At 42.5% G+C, this 20,297-nt stretch overlaps 1 protein-coding gene across 1 annotated transcript in view; it reads right to left on the bottom strand.

Annotated features, from left to right (window-relative positions):
- The window catches only part of LOC124154268 (protein sickie), a 1,153,386-nt gene that overhangs the window by 100,937 nt on the left and 1,032,152 nt on the right, over positions 1-20,297 (bottom strand). Inside the window, exon 26 of the mRNA XM_046527895.1 lies at positions 16,841-16,894. Coding sequence (XP_046383851.1) covers positions 16,841-16,894 — 54 coding nt within the window. The remainder of the gene's footprint in view (positions 1-16,840; positions 16,895-20,297) is intronic.

Below are 20,297 nucleotides of genomic sequence, written 5' to 3'. Positions count from 1 at the left end.
CGATGACAAAAGAAGGTCGCGTGAGCGAGAAAAGAGCGGAGGGGCGTAGCCTGTTGCTTCATGCAGTGCGATGACGATTCTGCTCGCGACCGAAAGAACAAAGACATGCTCTCCCGCGATTGAGATAAAGGGAGTTAACAGAAGTAAGAATAAGACAAAAGAGTTCTCTAAAGGCCGTTTTACACGGTACACGGAATTGCGCAATCTGACGTACGTGCGAAGGCGCAATCAAAATTGCGTCGTGTAAAGCGGTGAATTGCTAGAACACATGCGAGGATGCGTGGATGCGAGACGGCAAAATAGCCCCTGTTCTAACTTCGTTCATGTATTCGCGCAATTCCACGCCATTTCAGAAATTAATGCAGCTCTAACATGCGCAATTCCGTGCCCCGTTTAAATCGGCCTTAAGAGACATGCATTGACGACTCTTCACGTTGAAAAACATTTGCTATTTCATCGCTTGTGTTTGACATTCACACGGAATCGGTTCCGGGAATTATGATTAATTTTAAGTAACGGGACTACGGCGAAGGAAATTCCCTGGGTGTTTGACTTGTTTTAGTAGAGCGCGCCATGCGAATTTAGTCGGGGAAATAATTTACTACAATTCAATCACCAAATAGAGAAAGTAAATGTATCGATCAACTTCCCTTCAACGGGATTTCCGGACGGAGATCCTCACCATTTTTCAAATAAACATTATTTGGTAGGTAAGGGAGCGGTAGAACTATGAGCATTAAGATACAGGGAGTGAAGTCCCCGGGAATATATAAACACCCACATGATGCTGCACCCATGATAACGTAGACTTAATTTTTTCTCTTCTAGCAATATAGCATTGAAGTCTTCTCGTGCGACTAAATAAGCCGGAGAGCTTCCATTTCCCAGACAAAAACGCTCTGTGATCGCCCTCAGGCCACCAAGGTTTCTAAACTGAGACAAGATGCTCGGACTTCGTCTTGAGGAGTCTGAGATCAGTGGGGACTCGTGGAACTTCAGAGAAGGGTGCGTCGCCCGACCCCGTCTCCACGGAGACAAAGGGAGAGCCGGTCGAGGGGCGGAAGAGGACTCAACACATTAATTGATGCACCGCAGGCGCGTTCCCGCTGTCCCGGTGAACTAGTTCGAACCCTAACCAGCCAGATGACATTTCATTTGTTTTGTGCGCAATTGTTTATGTTATGAGGGTAGTGTTCTGTTTGTGTGAGCAGAAACTTATAACTAATAAATGAGGAATATAACAAAAACATTTTTTTTGATTGAATACATTGAAAATATTTTGGAGTACATATATTAATAAGCCTAGGTTACATTGGATTTGGTTAAATTTACAATTATGTTATAATTTTAATGATGAATATGCAAATATATTTTTTTGTTTCTCTTTTTTTATTCATTTCTTTGAATAATATATTTCTCTTTTTTTATTGATATATTCATTTATATATTTTTTCTTTTGATATCTATTTTTTTGGGTTGATATAATTTTTTATTGTCATTATTTTTTTTCACTTGTTTTAAGTATTTTTTTGTAATTTTTCCATGTTTTCCTTTCATTTTTTTCTTTTCTTTGTCATCATTTTTTTCTTTTTTTAAACACATAATATTAGGAAATAAACATTTGTAATTCCTTCTTACATTGAGACATTTATAATACCTTTTAGTGATTATGACTATATCTACAAGAAATAAAGACATAGGATAGACTCATAGACGAGTGATTTGTTGAGGCAGTTTGTATGTGGTGGGGATTGTTGGATCGTAATCCCATATGTCTGTAAGCAGTGTGTTTTGGGTTGCCCCGAGCCTGGACTTGAAGAGGACGACTCATTTCCTTCAAGCGACACACAAGCCACCCTTCGCGGAATGCAGCGACCCCTTCCATAGCACTTGGTAGGAGTAGATGCGCCCGAGAGAGGACATATACTATGGGCCGATGATGGGGTCGACCTCCAAAAGAATACTTACCTGAGTCGTGGATATTTTTTTCCTTTTAACAGCTTACACGAACCATTCACATTTTAAAAGGCATTAATGACTGCTATAATGAAGTTATCACCCATTTTTCATATTTTTTTAAAACTCTAAGTAATAGATGTGGGACTGTTTCATGGTTTTTATCCTTCGCGTTGCAATTTTAACACTCTGAATTTACTAGTGCCAAAAACATCAATGCATTTACCCAACGATTCCGAGACAAAGCAATGGCATAGGATCAGTTCACTATCTATCCAATCAGAAGGAATAAATATTAAAAAAAAGGGTAATATAGAAGAAGATTCGAAAATGATGAGCGTGAATTGATCATGCTAGACGCAGACGTAACGATTATCTTCAGAAATTAAAAATAAAATCACAGATAAGACGAAAATGTTTAGTACAGCGAGAACATGAGTTCGCCGTGAAGTGATGGTAACTGGATTACAAGTGAATCACACGGGGCGGGGGAACGCGAACACTTAGTCGCTCAGGAAGCAGAGAACGCTGGCTAGAAGAGAGGTGGCACATAAATCACCGTTTTCATGTTTCATGGCGAATGGACGCTGCAGCATCGGATGGGTGAACGCTATCAATCGAAGAGAACCTCCAAATACACGAGGCAACGCACGAAAGTGCGACGTGAGCATATGAGCTCGATTGAAAATAATTGAAAACTCCTAATAGAAAAGATACATGAGGGGGGGAGGAGAGGGTGCTTTCCTCTCGAAGGGCGTCGCTTTAAGTTGAACCCCATTGCACCCACCGCCCACTCCCACCCACCTCCCACAGACGGAACGCGCGCGCCGCCAGACAACGGCCGACTTCATCAATGAGCTCCATTGAAACCCCGTACAATGCCAAGGCCGATAGTCATGAAAACATCGCACTGGTCAGACGAATATATCCTTTCTTACACATCCAACGCCTGAGAAATGGAAGGAAAACGAGCAGCTGAATTTACTCAAAGTTTAAATCAACAGAAATGAAAAAAAACGATGCACCTGACCACTTGGGCTGAAGCTTTAAAAGATTTTATGCAAAAAAGAAGGAACAACCTGCAGAAACATGCTGGAGGCCTAAAATATTTGACAACGGCAGTATTTGAGCTGAGAGGGAAAATCGACCTGCCTCATCCGTGTGCCGCGAGAGCAATTGCCCTCGCCGCGATCGGCGCACTGATGTGACCAAGAGGTCGTCTCTCTCGTAAAAATAAAAATGAACGCCCACTGAGAGTCTGAAACCGAGATTAGCACAGACAGCCACCGCCAAAGGGGACATCAGCATTCATCAAGACGCTGGCACGGCGGGTCGACGGAGGGTGAGGGGCCGCCGACAGCGCGGGGAGAGGGGTTAGTAACTTCAGCCGGCAACGATTGTCACTACTATCGCCTGCCGTCGAGTAGACAGCCAATAGGAAGCCAAAACGATGTAAATAGACCAAACGGACGTTTGCATTGAAAGGTAAACGAACATACCAGTGTGATAAAATCTTGAAATTGCGAAAATTTCAACGATGACATCAATTAGAAAGTGCAGTGCACTGAATTGTGGAGTTCGGCGAACACCGGATAATCCAGTGAAACTGCATTCTTTTCCTCGTGAGGAATCCTTGTAAGTACAAATTGCTCTTTCGCTGACCTCTTATTCTTGTCTTCTTTATTACTTAATCAAGTTATCTTTCCTCTCTGGTTCACTCTACATGTTACTGCCTTTGAATTTTATCTCTAACATTGGATTTAATGCAGTTCGTATGTTTTTGGTATGTTTCGTGAACAATCAGATTCAACTATTGCCTGAAGTAGCTTGTCGAGTTACGACAAGTCACTATTTCTTGGTATTAATTAGCTCAATTTCATTCTTAAATGTACGGCGAATGACATGCAAAAAAATCCATGTTGTAGTTGACTCGGCTGTATCTTGCAGGTTGACTAAGTGTCCGTGACTTGTAAACGTTTCCGAGTGGGGATGGACGTAATGGCATACATTTCAATTATACAAGAATAACGTTCGCTTACGAACATCTGTGTGGGTGTTCGTTGGCGAACGATACTTTTATATCATTGGAATTTAACGGAGGAAAACTATTTCTCTATAATTGTTTTCCTCAAGACTTCCTTTTGCTTTTCCATCCTGGATGGTGAATATAATGCAAGCTCCGCGTAAGTACATGCGAAGATTATAATGAAAAAACAGGGCGATAAAGTATGGACATAAATATCAATGATGTATGGCTGTCATTCGTTTACGAAACACCAGTGAGGGTGTTCGTGGGCAAATGCTATTTGTTAACCATTGACACGTTACGGAGGAAAATTGTTTATCTGCCAATAGTTTTCCAAAAGACTTTTTTGATTTGTCATCGTTGATTATAATCGTAATACAAACATCACGTAAGTATGTACTTGTGAAAGTGATTTAGATTTGATAATGTTACTAAGCTGTTCAGTTACTTTCAGGTATTCATCGTTAACCGCCTTTCAACTGAATGCCATGAATTCCAAGGCTCTGAAGGTGTGGGGGAAATAATGACATTTTTGAATCTTTTTCAGGGTTGTATAACTTGTAAGCATGAAATGGATATAATATTATGCCTATTGTATGTATAAACATTTCATTTTTTCCTTCACTTTCCTATTTTTTCCTAGTTAATTGAATTATTCTTCAGCTTTGATATCTTAGTAATTTTAGGTTTCACCTCAGCAAAAGTAATATCTTGACCATCGCCTGTGTTCATCAAGTAATGGAAGCGAAATTATTTAATGTAACACTACAGTGATCTTTACTTCGTGTAAAGAGATTTCCTGATTTACATCCTTGAGTGTGGAAGTTAAGAAAATTTTGGGTTAGAGCACCATTTCTTTAACATTTTAATTGTACTGTTTTCAGGTGCATGGAATGGGTGAAAAGATCCAAAAATCCCAATTTACAGAGTAGAGCACCGGAAAAAGTGTCAAAGAGTGCATATCTCTGTGAACATCATTTCACAGTAGGCGACTATGCTTGTCCTGATACTAAAAAGCTACGTGTGGGAGCTCTGCCATCCATCTTCCCAATGGATACCAGTGAATTATCACCTTCAGACTGTACACCTGCTTCGAGTTCAGGCATCCATGCTTCCTCATTGAGTAAACGAAACCCCCCTCCTTCCCCAATGACCCCAGAACCTCTTCTACCCATGACTTCTACCTTGACCTCATCTCTATCAACTACAGAAGCACAGATGCATGCCATCAGCCCTCACTCGGGTAGTTCATCGACTTCAGTAACTCTTTCAGCACCAACCTGCTCAAGTATTGTTCTCTGTACTCAGCAGCTTTCCGTGCCTGAACCTTGCACTTCCACCTCTAGTGGTAGTAAAATGTTCACTGATTGTACAGATGAAACCCCTAGCTCTTCATTAATGACCACCCTCATTCCATCTCACAGGGAGTACCTTTCTGACAACTCTCTCACAATGTCTACCTCTTTTATTGAAAGCAATACATCGACTACTCCTTTGACACAGACCTCCACTCCTAAAAAGTCTGGAAACCAGCCCAGTCCTTTAACATACCCCTCCACCCCTAACAAATCCATAAATATTTCCTTCCCAAAACATTTCAGCTGCCGAGGCCTAATTGATTCACAGGCGACTCCGAGGAAAAAGTATCTCTATCACAAGTTACGCCAATGCTCTAAACAAATATCATATTTGAAACAAAGACAGGAGAAACAAAAAAAACTCTCTTTGATCTTAAAAAGGGAATCAAATAATATTGTAAAATTAATAAATTCTGACTCTTTCGGAGGGTCTAATGTTATATTGACGGGTCTCTTGCGGAACTGCAATGTTAAAAAGAATAACAGGAGGTGGAATGTACAGGAAAAGTTACTGTTTCTGTCATTTTACAAAAGAAGTCCTCGGGCATACAGGTATCTTGCATCACTGATAAACATTCCCTCAGTGTCAACCTTAAAGGCCCTCCTCCTTCTCATACCGTTTCATCCAGGGTTGAATCCCTTTATCCTGAAATATCTGAAAAAGCAAGTTAGCAGGATGGATGAAAAAGACAAATATTGTACTCTCATTTTTGATGAGATGTCGATAATGCCTTCGCTGTTATATAACTCTCGTTTGGATGTAATAGAGGGTTTCCATGATCATGGTTCTGGCAGAAGAAGAAATGGGCTTGCTACGGAGGCACTTGTTTTCATGGTCCGTGGTATTTCCAAGCAGTGGAAACAGCCCATAGCTTACTTCTACAGTTCTGGATGTACACGATGGAAAAGTTTGTCTACCCTCATTGTAGAAGTAATTACTGCTCTCAAAGATACAGGGTTAAAAGTAGTTGCAACAATTTGCGACATGGGCAGTAACAACACCTCAGCTCTAAAATGTCTTGGGTCTTCAAAAGCTCAACCTTTTATCTGGTAAGACTTTAAAGTTATTTACATGCTCCTTTATTTGACCTTCTATGCATGCCCATCATTAGGATCAATAAAGTGGCAGGGGAAGTATATACCAAGGAAAAGGTAGTATAGCACCAACCCTTATTTTTGTATTTTTAAGTGGATATTATAATTTAATAATAAGAAATGCTGTCTACCTTCTATTTTGCCTGTGGGAATGATGAATGTCATCTCTTCATTGTTTTTCTCGTATTCTTAAAAATGGCTTGAAATTATTTTTCAGTGTTGGTGGGGATAAAATCATTACCCTGTATGACCCGCCTCATCTGCTCAAATGTACAAGGAATATGTTTAAAAAATATTGTATTGAGGGCAAGGTATGTATCTAATGGGTGTTATGCATTGTAGTTATTGAGTTACAGCGATTGCTGTCAATTGCCTGATGCAAACCTCTTAATATATCTCTATTTGTTATTAGATTGCAATTGGTGGGGTAGATAGTCCAGCCATAGGGAAATGGCAACATATTGAGGAGGCTGTCAACCTTGCCAGGCAGTACAGTGGAAATATTGTTGCCTTCCCAAAAATTACTGATGCATGCCTTAATCCCCAATGGAGAGAGAAAATGAGTGTCTCTATGGCAGCTCATGTGTTTAGCCATGCTTTGGCTTCACAAATGGATGTTTTTGTTGGGCTAGGTATGTTTCAGAGACAATATTGATTCATGGCCATGATAAAAATGAATAAATTTCTTCCTTTTTCTATTTGAAACTTTTCCTTCCATCAATAGGACTCATGGACCGAGGTGCAGCTATTACTGCTGAGTTCCTAGTCTTCATCAAAGATTTATTTAGAAGCTTCAATGGAGGTGAGGCAAAGCATAAAACTTCTGATTTGCAAGGTCCATTAGGCCCTGCTAGTCCGCACATCCCCTTTTGGGTAAACGCACTAAAAACATTAAAAACATTTGCTTTCCTGAGCCTGCCCCGTAATGCCGCAGGAGAAATTATATTGCCACCTTCTGGCATACCTCTTGTCAGACAAGTAATCCGCCCAAAGTCCCAGGATGGGTGGATGACCACAATTAGGGGGGCAATTCAAATGTGGAGCATTTTAAAGAGTTATGGCTTTAAATGCCTGGATACAAGGAGATTAAATCAGGATGCCTTGGAGAATTTGTTTGGGTCCATACGTTTTCACAGTGGGTGCAACAGGCATCCAACTGTTCAACAGTTTGCATCTTCGGTGAAGACGTCCATGTTACATGGGACACCTAAGGTAGGTGCTGCAGCTGCATCTGGAAACTGTGAGATAGATGCAGATAATTTTTTGTCTGACTTGGAGGAGCTACTGCAGAATGTCCAAAGTTTGTCCGAGGGCATAGACGAAAGCAATTTATGTGATGCCGCTGATATCCTTCATGATGAAGGAGAGGTGTCACTTGAACCCATTACCCATCAAGTACAATCTATAAAACTCAGCTATGCTGTTTTAAAGAATGTTATTAAGGGCATCACCTGCAGTGATTGTTTAAAAATCCTCTGTGCGGGAACTAGCATCATCGGTGAGAGTTTTTGCACAGATGCTTTCGACCGTGATGGAGGGAAGATTTTCCCTACTGAAAAGATTCAAACATGTATTACTGACTTAATTTCTAGATTAGATGATGTGGTACCATCTGTAGCCACTAAAAGGAATATTAAAAAAGCAATTACCGATGAAATTGATGTGAGAAAAGAATTGTTGTGGGTGAAATGCCCAACACATGACCTCTCTGTAGATATTTCTAATGCTGTAATTGAGTACAGCATTAGAAAATTTTGCAAAAGGAGAGTGTCAACTGCCTGATTATTTGTAAGTATATTTTTTATGTGATTAAATTTTGTAGTAGGGGGAGTGGGATAATTATTTTGCTGAAGCCTTCACCAACTGGTGAAGGTTTCGACTTTTTCTTAGCCATTAATGTCTTGTTATAGAGGTTCATGAATTCACCACTCATCAACCTAAGTGAAAAAGAGCAACTCTCGTGCTAATGAATAATGGCAAAGTGAAGCTATTTTGGTGTATGCAAGCCACATTAGGAAACTTCTTGTATTTTTGTAATACTATGAATAGGGCAATTCAGAAAATTTTCTCACTTATACTATGTTAATCTACATAATATCAAATTGTTAAGTTTTCGGTGTTCCAGTATGTCGATAGATTATAAATAATCGCTACCTTAAAAAAATGCATTTGAATTACAATATGATTCTTTCCTGGTGAGTGTAGGAAAAGGTTATTCAGGCTTTCAGGCAGGTTTTTCTCTCCATTCTCCCAATATTTTGACATCAGAATTGTATTCCATCATTGGAGCTATTGGTGAATTGGCCTTCTTTGAATGCTTTCCTGATATAGTATAATTAAATAATTATTCTATTGCTTTGAATTATCCCCATCGCATTAATTATTTCATTGGTACAGTTCTTGTTTATTTTGCCTTAGACGTAACCACTGTACACTGACCACTCTGGCCAGATTAAGGCCACAATTTCTGTGTTGACTGGGCATTATAGTCATTTTGTGAAGAAAGAGGCAATAACATTTCTGTGTGGCCATTTGCCATTACTCATAAGCATCATGATTGCATTTTTTTTCATGTAGCTTGAGGAATGATGAATTTAGTGAAAAGTTAGTTTTCCTTTTTTTGCAGTGAGGTTCTTTTTTTTATTTGTGCATTTGCTTTGTTTATTAACCTGTTCCCATGATGCTGTATGCATTGAATATTTACTTGCAGATTGCTTTATTTACTGTCTATCACACCATATAAAGGCCTGTTTTTATGGTATATGAACACATGGTTAATATCTAAATGTATGAACGTGAGAATGGATGCCAAAATGCACCATGTAACCACCTTACTTGTGTGTATGCATGTGTAGAACATAGATCCTGTTCTAATTTGGTTCATGCATTTGTACATGTTCTGCTCTGGTCCACAAAAATCATTCATGCAAACAGTCATTAACTTGTATGTGTTAATGTATTGTGTAAACATGCCCGCTATGAAAAAATTGTATAAACCTGTTTCAAAATTTTATACAATTTATACAATTGCCATGGCAATGTATAAGATTGTATAAAATTTTGAAACAGGTTTATACAATTTTTTCATAGGGGTGCCTTAAAAATTGTTCTTTTGCTTACAATGCAGTGGGAAATGCATGTTTACTTAAAAATTAATTCATTTACTGTGTTTATAACACAATATGCATGTCATGTTCTTTTGATTCCTATATTGAAATTTTCCAGCGATACAGTGGTTAATTCACTTTTATTTGAATATTAATATGTTAACTGTGTTTCTTACAATTTTTGTATGTTTCATGGAGAAAATATTTCAAATAAACATGTTAAACTTAACTGCCTGTTTTTTATTTGCAAGCAATCCTCCTCCAACTTAGTGGAAATTTATCACCTTTCGTGAAATGCAATTTTAACTTCGTAATTATGCAGTTCAGCTGAATATGAGTACAATAATGGCAACCCGAAAGGGAGCCTAATAAATGCACAGGATTTGATTAACCCGCGTTGAATGACGTCACATCGACGGTAGTGACAATCGTTGCCGGCTGAAGTTACTAACCCCTCTCCCCGCGCTGTCGGCGGCCCCTCACCCTCCGTCGACCCGCCGTGACGCTGGCGATGGAATCCATAAAATATTTAATGCTTTAGAGATCGCTGTTTTCTCTTTTATTCCCAGTGTAAGATCACTTTATTGGGCAATTATAAGCAATCTTAAATTATGGATTGGAACGTCAAATCTAATCGCCAAATCATTCGAAGATTTTAATTACCTTTAATTCCACAGCACATCGATTACAAAACGTGGACCACTTTTCGGTGACTTCCGGGAGAAAATTATCGTAAATTACGCGCAAAGATGATGGATCAACCAAACTGTACATCGGGAGAAAAAACTAATCCACAATTATCGAAGGTAATGAAAATCATTGTCCCTCTTTCTTTGATTGGTCATTCCACATTGAGGGCGTCCATTAATTACGTGATTAGGTGATTTTTGGACCCCTCAAATCCCCAAGTGAAATATCGTGGGATTTGACTGGACCCCCTCCCTCTACCGTGAGATTGTTCAAAATGCCTATTTTCAGATTAAATACCGTTAATCTATGCTTCATTACACTGGATTTATTAAATAAAATCATTTGTTTCATTATTTGTATTTAAGATTAGTTAAGAAGAGTATTAAAGTTAACTAAGATCGTAGTCTAGAATAATTTTTTACAATGTTTCTTGCTGAAAAAAATACGTGATACTTGCCAGGACCCCTCCCCCGTGAGATTGGCTAAGAATTGCCTTGGCCCCACTCCTACCCACTAAATGCCTCACGTTATTCATGGATGCTCCATTGGAATAGGTGGAATTTTTCTTAACATTATTCATGTTTTCTGGTAAACACATGCGTGCCAGTAGGATTCTCTACACGATTAGTTTATAAGATTCTCAACACTTGGCTTAAAACTACACAGACCTTTAATAAGAAAATAAGGCGACATTACTTAAATCGCAGATTTCGAAAACATATTGCAAATTGATTACAATCATACCCTACTGAAAGCATACACTCCAAGCATTCTTCAACCCACTCCAGCTATCATCAAGTACCATATGAATACGGCTTTACACTTAGAAATAACCGTGAGCTCCTAAGAAGTCACCCTCAAATGAACTCGAAAAGCATGAACTGCATAAAGGAATGAAAAACGTTTGCTAAGTATTCCAATTGCACTTCATTAAAACCTGATTACACTCCAGAAAGATAGGCACAAACTATTTTTTCTTTAACTTTTGGCACTGCGAACGCTCACTTGACCGTATTCAACATTCGGCAATGAATAAGAAGACTGTGAGAAACACTTTTAGACGGAAAAGCACGGTTATATACAACGGTGCAAATGAGGGAGTGATAAGGATTTGAGTGGTACCTGGAGAGATGGGCAGGATCGGTAGCGCGACTTCCTCGTGGCAATCTCCCACCAGGGTATGTCCGGCCGCGGCCTGAAGGACACTCCGATGGCGCCCCCTCCCTCCATCCCGTAAGGCACGGAACCACTCAAAACTACACCACCACTAGTCACAACACCAACACCAATGACACTCGCATCCTCCGGAGTCTCCACGGCACCACCGCACCCTTCACGCGCACCACACGAGCAAGCACGCAGGCTGCTGGACGCGTCGCCGCACCCGCGCCAGCTGCTGCGCCTCGTCGACGGCGGGCCGCACCCCCGCGCCTGCCTCTCGCCCCCGCCCAGCTTACCCGCGCCCCCCTCTTCCCACAGCGGCTCCAGATGTTGGTAGCCCACCACGGACGCCTTTTTGGGCGGTGGCTGAGACGAGGGCTGGCCGCTCGTCTCCACTGCCAGTCCGCACACGGCGTAATTGTTCGTTATGGGCTGCATGGGCTGCACGTGGCATACAGCCACCGAATTGTTCAGGTTGCCCTGCCTCGCGCCGCCGTTCGGCGACACGGGGAAGGTGCCCACCGGGGAGTTGCCCTCCCGCACGGACGATGCTCCGCTTGAGCCCCTGGGGAAGGTCGCGTAGCCCGTCGACCCGCTGTCGATGGACACGTTCCCCAAGGACCCGGCGCTGCCCACGGACGCGCTGTCCGCCGAGCAGCTGGACCTTCCGCCCGAGGAGGAGGAGGAGGAAGCCGGGGGCCGCAGTGGGAAGTTGTCGGTGGATCCGCTGTCGGTGGAAGAGGTGTCGGCCCTCTCCCTGAACCCTCGACTTCTGTTCCCGTTCGAGTCCTTCCTCTGGACGCACGGAAGGGTCATCCTCTGGCACGCACTGCAACCGTTAAACAACACGAATCCGACTGTGCCCGCGTTGGCCGCTGCACTAGCCTCTGGGTTGTTGGGGTCTATTGAGTCCCTGCTGCGGGACCTCGGGAGAATGCGGGCCTTCCTGTGGTCCCCGTCCGCACAAGGGCCTGCGATGGAGGCCCGATTGTTCCAAGTCCCGTTGACATGGTAACCACAGTGGCCCACTGCCGTGGGCACGTTCCCATTGGTGGGCGTGGTAGGCGGGGACCCAGCGCTCTCCGGAAGGTCTATCAGCTCCACACTGCCCGTTACGTTGTTGGAGAGTAGACGCGGGGGCTGGGTCGTACCCCTCTTGCCATTGTACACTTTGGGCTTGAAGGTGAGGCTGGTGCTCTTGGGTATGCCCTGGAACAAGGGCGAGGGCGTCCGGTTGCCGTTCGAAGACCCTCCCGAGGCCCTTCGGACCATCCCCTTGGACCCCTGAAGCTTGTTCGGCGGCAGCTCCGTGGAGTGGGACCTCTTGGTAGCCATCCGCCTGCACACGGGCGCTCTACCTAGCGTCGCAGAACTACCCTCCGCCAAATTGGAGTTCCTGACGGCGGCACTGGCCCTCAGGGGCGCTCGCCTGATAGTCGCGAACCCGTCGTGCACGGGGGAGCCGCGCTTGGCGCCGAGGGCCGGCGCCCCCGTCGACACGCCCCCCACCGTCCCCATTAGAAGGCACGACACTGACATGATGCGAGGCGGACGACGCCCCGCTCTCGACTGCGACTTCGGATGGGAATTTACAAGGGAGGAGGGGAGGGCGAGGTCTGCTCGGACGGGGCTCAGTGCGCATGCGCGGATAAGAAGGGGAGGAGGTCAGATCATAAGCGTCGCTCACAACGGCCTCAGCTCTTTCTCCGTCCCAAAGCTAAGATTTAAAACGAAGGACCTTGAATTACTATCTCAACGGGCGTAGCGAGGATAGAGGACTCAGCGCTATATCTCTAATATATATAAAATTCTCGTGTCACGGTTTCTTGTAGACTAACTCCTCCGAAACGGCTGGACCGATTCATATGTAGTTTGGTGTGTGTGTTGAGTGGGACTGAGAATACGTTGTAAACTATTTTTCATTCTTCTCCAGGGCCGCCCATGAGGCCCTGGAATGGGCCCTAAGTCTTTTCCATAAGAAATACACGTAAAATTCGTTTTTAATGACTGCAGACCTTTTTTCTTTTGCAATTTCCAAATTAGTGATAATGGTCGCATTAAGTTGAGACACATACCATTGGAAACAAAACGAAATGCGCATTCTTATTTTTGCAATCGAATTTCTTTTCCCACGTTATTAACAGTGAATATAGAAAAAACATCCAAAAGAAGGCGACATTTTTAGCGTTTTTGGCTTACTGTCCCCTTGGCGACCGTCAGTATTGTTTATGTCGTTTGAAATCGCTTTCTATCGCCATAAATTATGAATGGCATGTTCCAAGGAGATGTATTGCTACCACCAATCCCTATTATTCCGACAGATGTGCCAATTGAATTCAAACGGGTTCAATTTCCAATTAGATTGGCGTTCGCAATGACAAGTGTCAAGGCCAAACGATGTCTGTTTGTGGCTTTGAGGCACACCGTGTTACTTATACGGACGATTGTACGTGGCATGATTACGCGTGGGTAAACAATCCAGTTTTTTTTTGCTAAAGATAGATTTGCTAAAAAATATCGTGCACTCAATTGAACTATGAGGCTGATAACGTTTTTTTATGGTCATAATTTGTGATAGAGATGTCATTTGCTGCTAGTGTTTGGGATATTCATGAAATAGGCTTAAAAACAAGAGTTAGATGATCGCGTACAAAGAAGAGCTGCTAGATACGTGAAAAGTCGTTAAGATAGTTTATTTGTTGTAACTGACCGCTTAGATAAACTCGGATGGGAATATCTGTCAGACCGTAGACGCAACATAGACTAAACATATTATGTAAATTCAAGAGCAGTGTATTTTTCGGCGGTTAGCCATATCTTACGAACATCAACATAAAACGGTCGATCAGATCATATAAATTAAAGAAGAGAGATAGACTGTAGAACACACAGATTCAGAATGCCTTTTTTTCCTGAACAACAAGAGACTATTACGGCAGCGTTAGAATTCACAATTCAATTACACGACTTGTTTTGTAGCCTACTATCTTATGTATAAATTTGCATGTCTCTGAATTTTCGCATTATTTCTAACAGCTGTTTTGTGTGTTCTAGCTCCATTGGTAGAAAAACTTAGTAGTAGTAGTAGTTTGCAAGTTTTTCCTTAAATAATTAGTTAAATTGTAATTCGATTCAACGTCTTAATGCAAATAGACCTACATTCAAATAAACCCATTTCATAACGAGTGAAGTTTTTTGAAAGAAGAAAAGCTTTTTCCTCGAGGTAAGACATTCACACTCTGAGGAAGGGATTCTTTCAGCTGTGCTAACCTTACAAAATGTTCCCAAGTGGACTGAGAGATTTCATGAATATTCAAGTGTTCTCACCGTTGAGATAAAATTCTAAGACTAGCTCGTCGAAAAGAGCTTTGCAGGGTACGTTAGGCACGGCGGAAAAGACTTAAGACTGTTGAGGGAGGCGACGCGATTCCGAATGTATGAAAAGAAACCTCTGGGAGTAGGAAGTGCGTGAGGAGACGGTGGTGGTCCATCCCACAACCTCCCTCCCGTCCTTGCAGAGTGATTGTGGGGAAGAGTGGCGGTTGGGCCGATGGAGGCAGGCAGGCGGGGGAGAGAGGAGCAGACGATAGGCGAAGGTCGGTGCTCCGTTTTGAGTGTGAGGCACAGCGGCACTTGCAACCGCCGCCTGGGCCCACGGCCCCAGTTTCCCTGCCATGCAAATAACCAGTTTTGTAGGGCATAGATTGAACGACCCCATCATATCCAGCCACCGAAAGTGGTAACCTGTCAACAAATCCTCGATACCATAGAAATGAAAAGTCTGTAATCTTTTCGTTGATGAAAGCATTTAATTTGATGCAATTTCACGAACGCATATTTCCTGGCATCAGGCGCAGGAATCAACTTTTCCAAAACGAATTGCTAGATTATTTCGTCCGTCAGAAAGTGCAATGCATCAGTAAAGTGATATAAAGTATTTAATCTAATTATACCCAATCATTAATACATGCGAAGCCATACCTGTTTCAGAGATTATATTTCCTAACCTGAAACTTGGGGGGTTCGAAAAATGGAGGCTCGAAAACTAATAAATAAACAAAAAACAAGAACGAATAAAAAATATTTTTACCCACTGAAAACATTTTTTCATCGACGCACACATTTATTCTGACCGTAACGTTCATTATATTCTGAATATAATTCCCGCGGTACATTATTCCGTGCATCAATAGCACCCATACTCAGTGCATTTCAACCTTCTTGAATCACAAGCGTGTAGTACAACTCGTAAAAATTCGCAAAAGGCTCTCGCTGATAGGACAGGAGGGGCTGGTAGAGGAGGCTTGCATCTCAACAAATCTATTCCACGACAAAACAAAGGGAGTGAAATTTTCAAATCATTACCCTCGCATTTAGCCATACATATAAGCTCCCAATCAAAACAACATTCCTCCTCACCCCAAGCTGTTTCAAGCTGTTTTTGGAAAATTAGTTGAAAAATTCGAAACTTTGTGTATTTTTTACTGTTACAGCGAATATAAACTTATAAGTAAATGAAATACAGAGATAAGTAGAATATAATAGCGAACTATTTTGGGAAAGAAAAGTGGTTTGAGGTACAATAATAGTAAAGCACAATAATATATGGAAACCTCACTATAAATGCTATTAGAAAATGCAGCGAAACTATAGCCTTATTCGATCAATATAGTAGAGGCAGCTATTGAGTGATAAAGGCGTTGAAAAGCAGTCGTGAAGTATTCGTTATGAGGCACGGTGAGTTTGTTCTCCTCGCAGTTTTCCCGTTCGGGATACCACCACCGCGGACACGGGCAGCCGGGAAAACATTCCTCGATTCGTGGGTCCAGTCAATGAGTGGAGGGATGGCAGCGAAAGGAGGGAGCAGACCTTCGCGTGAGTGGTGAGAGAATACGAATCGGAATGGCTTTACGGAACTCTAAAAAGTTAAATTTTAATTTTCATACTATTATTTTCCAGCAGGCACTCCTATCTACCTAACGTGTTCCTTTAACATGTGCAAATGAAAAAAGGGAAATATCATCGTTCAAAGAAACGACAGAGTAAAGCTTAATTTTCTAATTATTGCAACAAATGTTTTTTATGCTGACCGCGCAAATTGCTACGCAATCGGTAAATTCTGCGCATTGTGAACACACTGCGATTATTAGTCTATTAATTTATACTGAATTCTATGGCGTATCTCTGATTAAATAAGAAGTAGGCATATTAATGCATATGTAACCATGATTAAAACTAGGAAAACTCAACCAAGCATTACACCATTGTTCTTTTTACAACATAAAAATCACAAAGAGGTTATACTTAAACACATGTATTAAGACAAACAAGGACAGCAGGAAACACTCTTACTCTCCAACAGACATCACTAAGTGCTAAGACGGCCTGTACAATCTTGGCTGCCGGGAGATTGCAAGGCACGGGGAGGGGTAGCGCGTCCAACTAACCTGTTGAAAGAAATCCACCGAAGAATCTGCCGGGCGCCCATAGTATATCATTTTCTGAAACCGAAATAGCTCACATTTTTTTAGATATACTGGCAATCGGCGATATCCGTAATTCTATTACATGTAACAAACACATCAACGATATCAAATGTGGGGAAACAAAAACATGGGGAACCAATTCATGTCTTCAGGCTGATATTCGGGAACCCCGTCATGGGCTTACATGAAAAATCTGGTCCCTGGTGCAATTGTTTTCATTTGTACAGCGCTCCTCATGCGACACGAAAGAAAAGTATTAGAGCGACCTTGAAGGAAAGCGATGGCATTGATTCGCGGATTCCTCATCGCTTTGCTTCCGCGTGTTTTCGAAGCACAACGCCTTGAAGGCGAGGTTCAACAACACTGCTTCATCATCCTGGGATCATTCCGTTCCTATCTCATTCCATCTGGAATCGCGACCTCAGTGAATCATTCCCGAGGCGACTGAAAAACAGAACACGGGAGATCTGCGTTCGCCTTTCACGGCAGATGAACGCAAGCCGTGATGCCACGTGATCACTTCCAGGGTGGGCCCTGGGGGTGGGCACGACAACACAAGGTGAGCATAGGAATCCGAAATGCTCCCCCAAATACCCAGAGGAACTGCACGAAAATATTCTCCCGTAATTAGAACGAATTTGGTAAAGTCTAAAGCATCAGCACGTCGAAGAAGTGAAAGGAAGGAGAAGGAGGGAAGGATAGAAAGCACATATCATTAATAAAAGCTTTCATTGGTAAGCTATGACATTTTCTCGTACCTTTACATATAACCGAAGAATTGACAGTGAGTTCGATGCATGCATTACATGATGACAGTAAATAAAACACATAAACTTGTCTGAGCGTGATAATATTACGGATTGAATATAATTTTGTCAAATATTGTGTGAGTTCGATGCATGCATTACATGATGACAGTAAATAAAACACATAAACTTGTCTGAGCGTGATAATATTACGGATTGAATATAATTTTGTCAAATATTGTGTGATTTTACAGACCAACTAATTGGCAAAGCACTACAAATCGTAAGAATTAGGAGTTAAATTTCATGCTTCAATACTTCAATAGTTTAAGGCGAAGTGAAAAAAATACTTTTTCAAATTTAGAACACATTTTTTAATTATAAAAAAGCTCACTTAATCTCTTTTCCCCGTGCAGCAGCAACAGTGTCACGTGCAATTGCGACGACGACGAGGCTCATCAGCGGAGGGAAAACAAAAAGTGGGAGTGACGATGTGGAGGACGCCGAGAGGCACAGATTACTACGGGGGAATGCGCTCGAACAATCTCCGTGTGGAAGGAGGAGAGAGCCCCTAAGTGATTGCGAGTGGGTCTGCTGCTGCCATCGCGGTAGCACGCCCAATCGACCTTTCTCTGGTGCGGCCCTCCATCACATTCCGTGCATCACATTTACCGTGTTTTGTTTCGTGAGGCGCGCGGTATTCGAGGTCGAGCAGTTGTGCGTGGGAGGTGGGGGATGCGACCTCACCAATAAATTGAGCTTCGACTTCGGCGAATCTCTGGAAAATGTCTGGACAACGATTCCTCATTCCAAACGCATTCTATATCTGTTGAGCGCTTTTAAGATATCGGGCACATGGCTAGTTGGACCACCTGGAGGCAGGACGGTTGCAAGGTGCGTATAATAGGTGCGTCCCAAGGTGCGTGCCTATTATACGCACCTTGGGACGGTTGGGCTGCGCTGGTGCGCATTTGATGCGATGTTCAGCCGTGGCTGCTAATCGCACGTTGGTCTTGTTTGGATATGTTGAGCGTGTTTTGGAACAGGGTGTATAATACAATTGTTGTGTTAGTGTGTTGTTTTATGATTTGTATTGTTCTATGATGGGCGTCTTGGTATTATAGTGTTCTTCTTTGTTCAGGTGCAAGTGTTCTTCATTGTGGTGTTAGTGGCGCTAAGCGAATTGGGTATTTTGGTCTGCGATGTTTGAGGTGTGGGTTGGGTTTGTAATTCCAAATGTGGTGTAGTGAGGACAATAATGAAATCCTTTATATGCAACAAAAATGGCGGGAAAAGCACAAAACGCGTGAACCAATCGGGTTACACCTGACAACGGATGAGCTGTATATTTTCGTGTCAAATTTTGAAGAACGGCATCACACATGCCAAGCAAACATCTGTCATGTTTACTTTAATTTTGCAATCACATTGGTAGTGGTGGCCTAATTGGCTATCGGGGCAACCTTTCAAGCGCCTTCGGCGCATCAGAAAGTGCTGAAGAACGGCATTGAGAGGATCCACAAAGGTTGTACAGCAAGTCGCTGCTCGAAATGTCGAAAGACATGAAAAACATTAATCGGTGGAAAACCCGAGACATTTTTCTGCTCCTGATGCACCGGGAAAACTTAACGTTGTGTGTGGGAATCTCATAAATAGACGTTTCCGCGGGGATAATTTCATTACTATTCAAAAGATAGCAAAACTATGTTCCTTCACTTCATACATTAAATAAACAACGGTTTCCCTGATACATTAAGTTCTACATTTCGATTCCGACTTTCATCGATCCCTGCGGTGAGCTCATTTTTTGGGTTTTTGTCGAACATTTCAAGGATAGCATAACACCAAACACGGAAAATTCCTCGAGTAAAAATAATAAATTTAATTCGAATATTTTGATTGATTTCTTACCTTGAATCACTCGCACACCTTCCTCGTGGAACTTAGACGTTTGGGAGAAAGATAGGACGATTCGAGAATCTAGTGGACTAGAAGAACACCACAACAAGTAGATACAAGCGGAAAAAGGCGACATTTTCATGGACGATAGGAGCGCGCCGAATGGCGATCAAGGCGAGGGCTGTGCGGGATGGGAGGGACGCGAACAAGTTGCGGCCATGCTCTCCGAGAAAAGAAGAATGAGATAAATATAGCCTTCCCGCTCACAGCCTACGGCGCTGAGAGCTTTCGTTCTTTCCTGAAACAGCAGAAACGTATCCGTCAGCATCGAAAGAGGCCATCCATTTTTTGGAGATTACAAGAGATAAAGGATGGTTTGGGATAATAATGAAGGCGACCCACCCATATTTCCCCGCGTCGCCATTATGTGGATGGGCGACCACAATGCTCCCGATGGGAACAGCTCTTGTGAGCTAGACGGCTCATTCGCCCGTTGAAGTCTCTTCCGCCCTCCCCTCCCCTCCCGCGGGGAAAACCGCACTCGCTCATGCTCAATGAAATGACAAAATGCCGTTTATCGAGAGAATGCCCTCCGCATGGATGATGCCTCGTTCACATTACGATTGTCCGAGCGATTGTCCCAACGATAGTTGGCCGAACTAGCCGTGTGAATGCATGTCTTGATAATAGTTGACGTAGTTCTGAACGTTGCCACTTTACGATGGTTAGGCGCTGGGAGACCGGAAACGGAAGCGACAAGAGAAAGACGAAAA

The sequence above is a fragment of the Ischnura elegans genome, chromosome 1 (assembly GCF_921293095.1).
Source record: "Ischnura elegans chromosome 1, ioIscEleg1.1, whole genome shotgun sequence".
NCBI lineage: Eukaryota > Metazoa > Arthropoda > Insecta > Odonata > Coenagrionidae > Ischnura > Ischnura elegans.
Note: the sequence above shows the minus strand (reverse complement) of the source record. Positions and strands in the feature narration are given on the sequence as shown.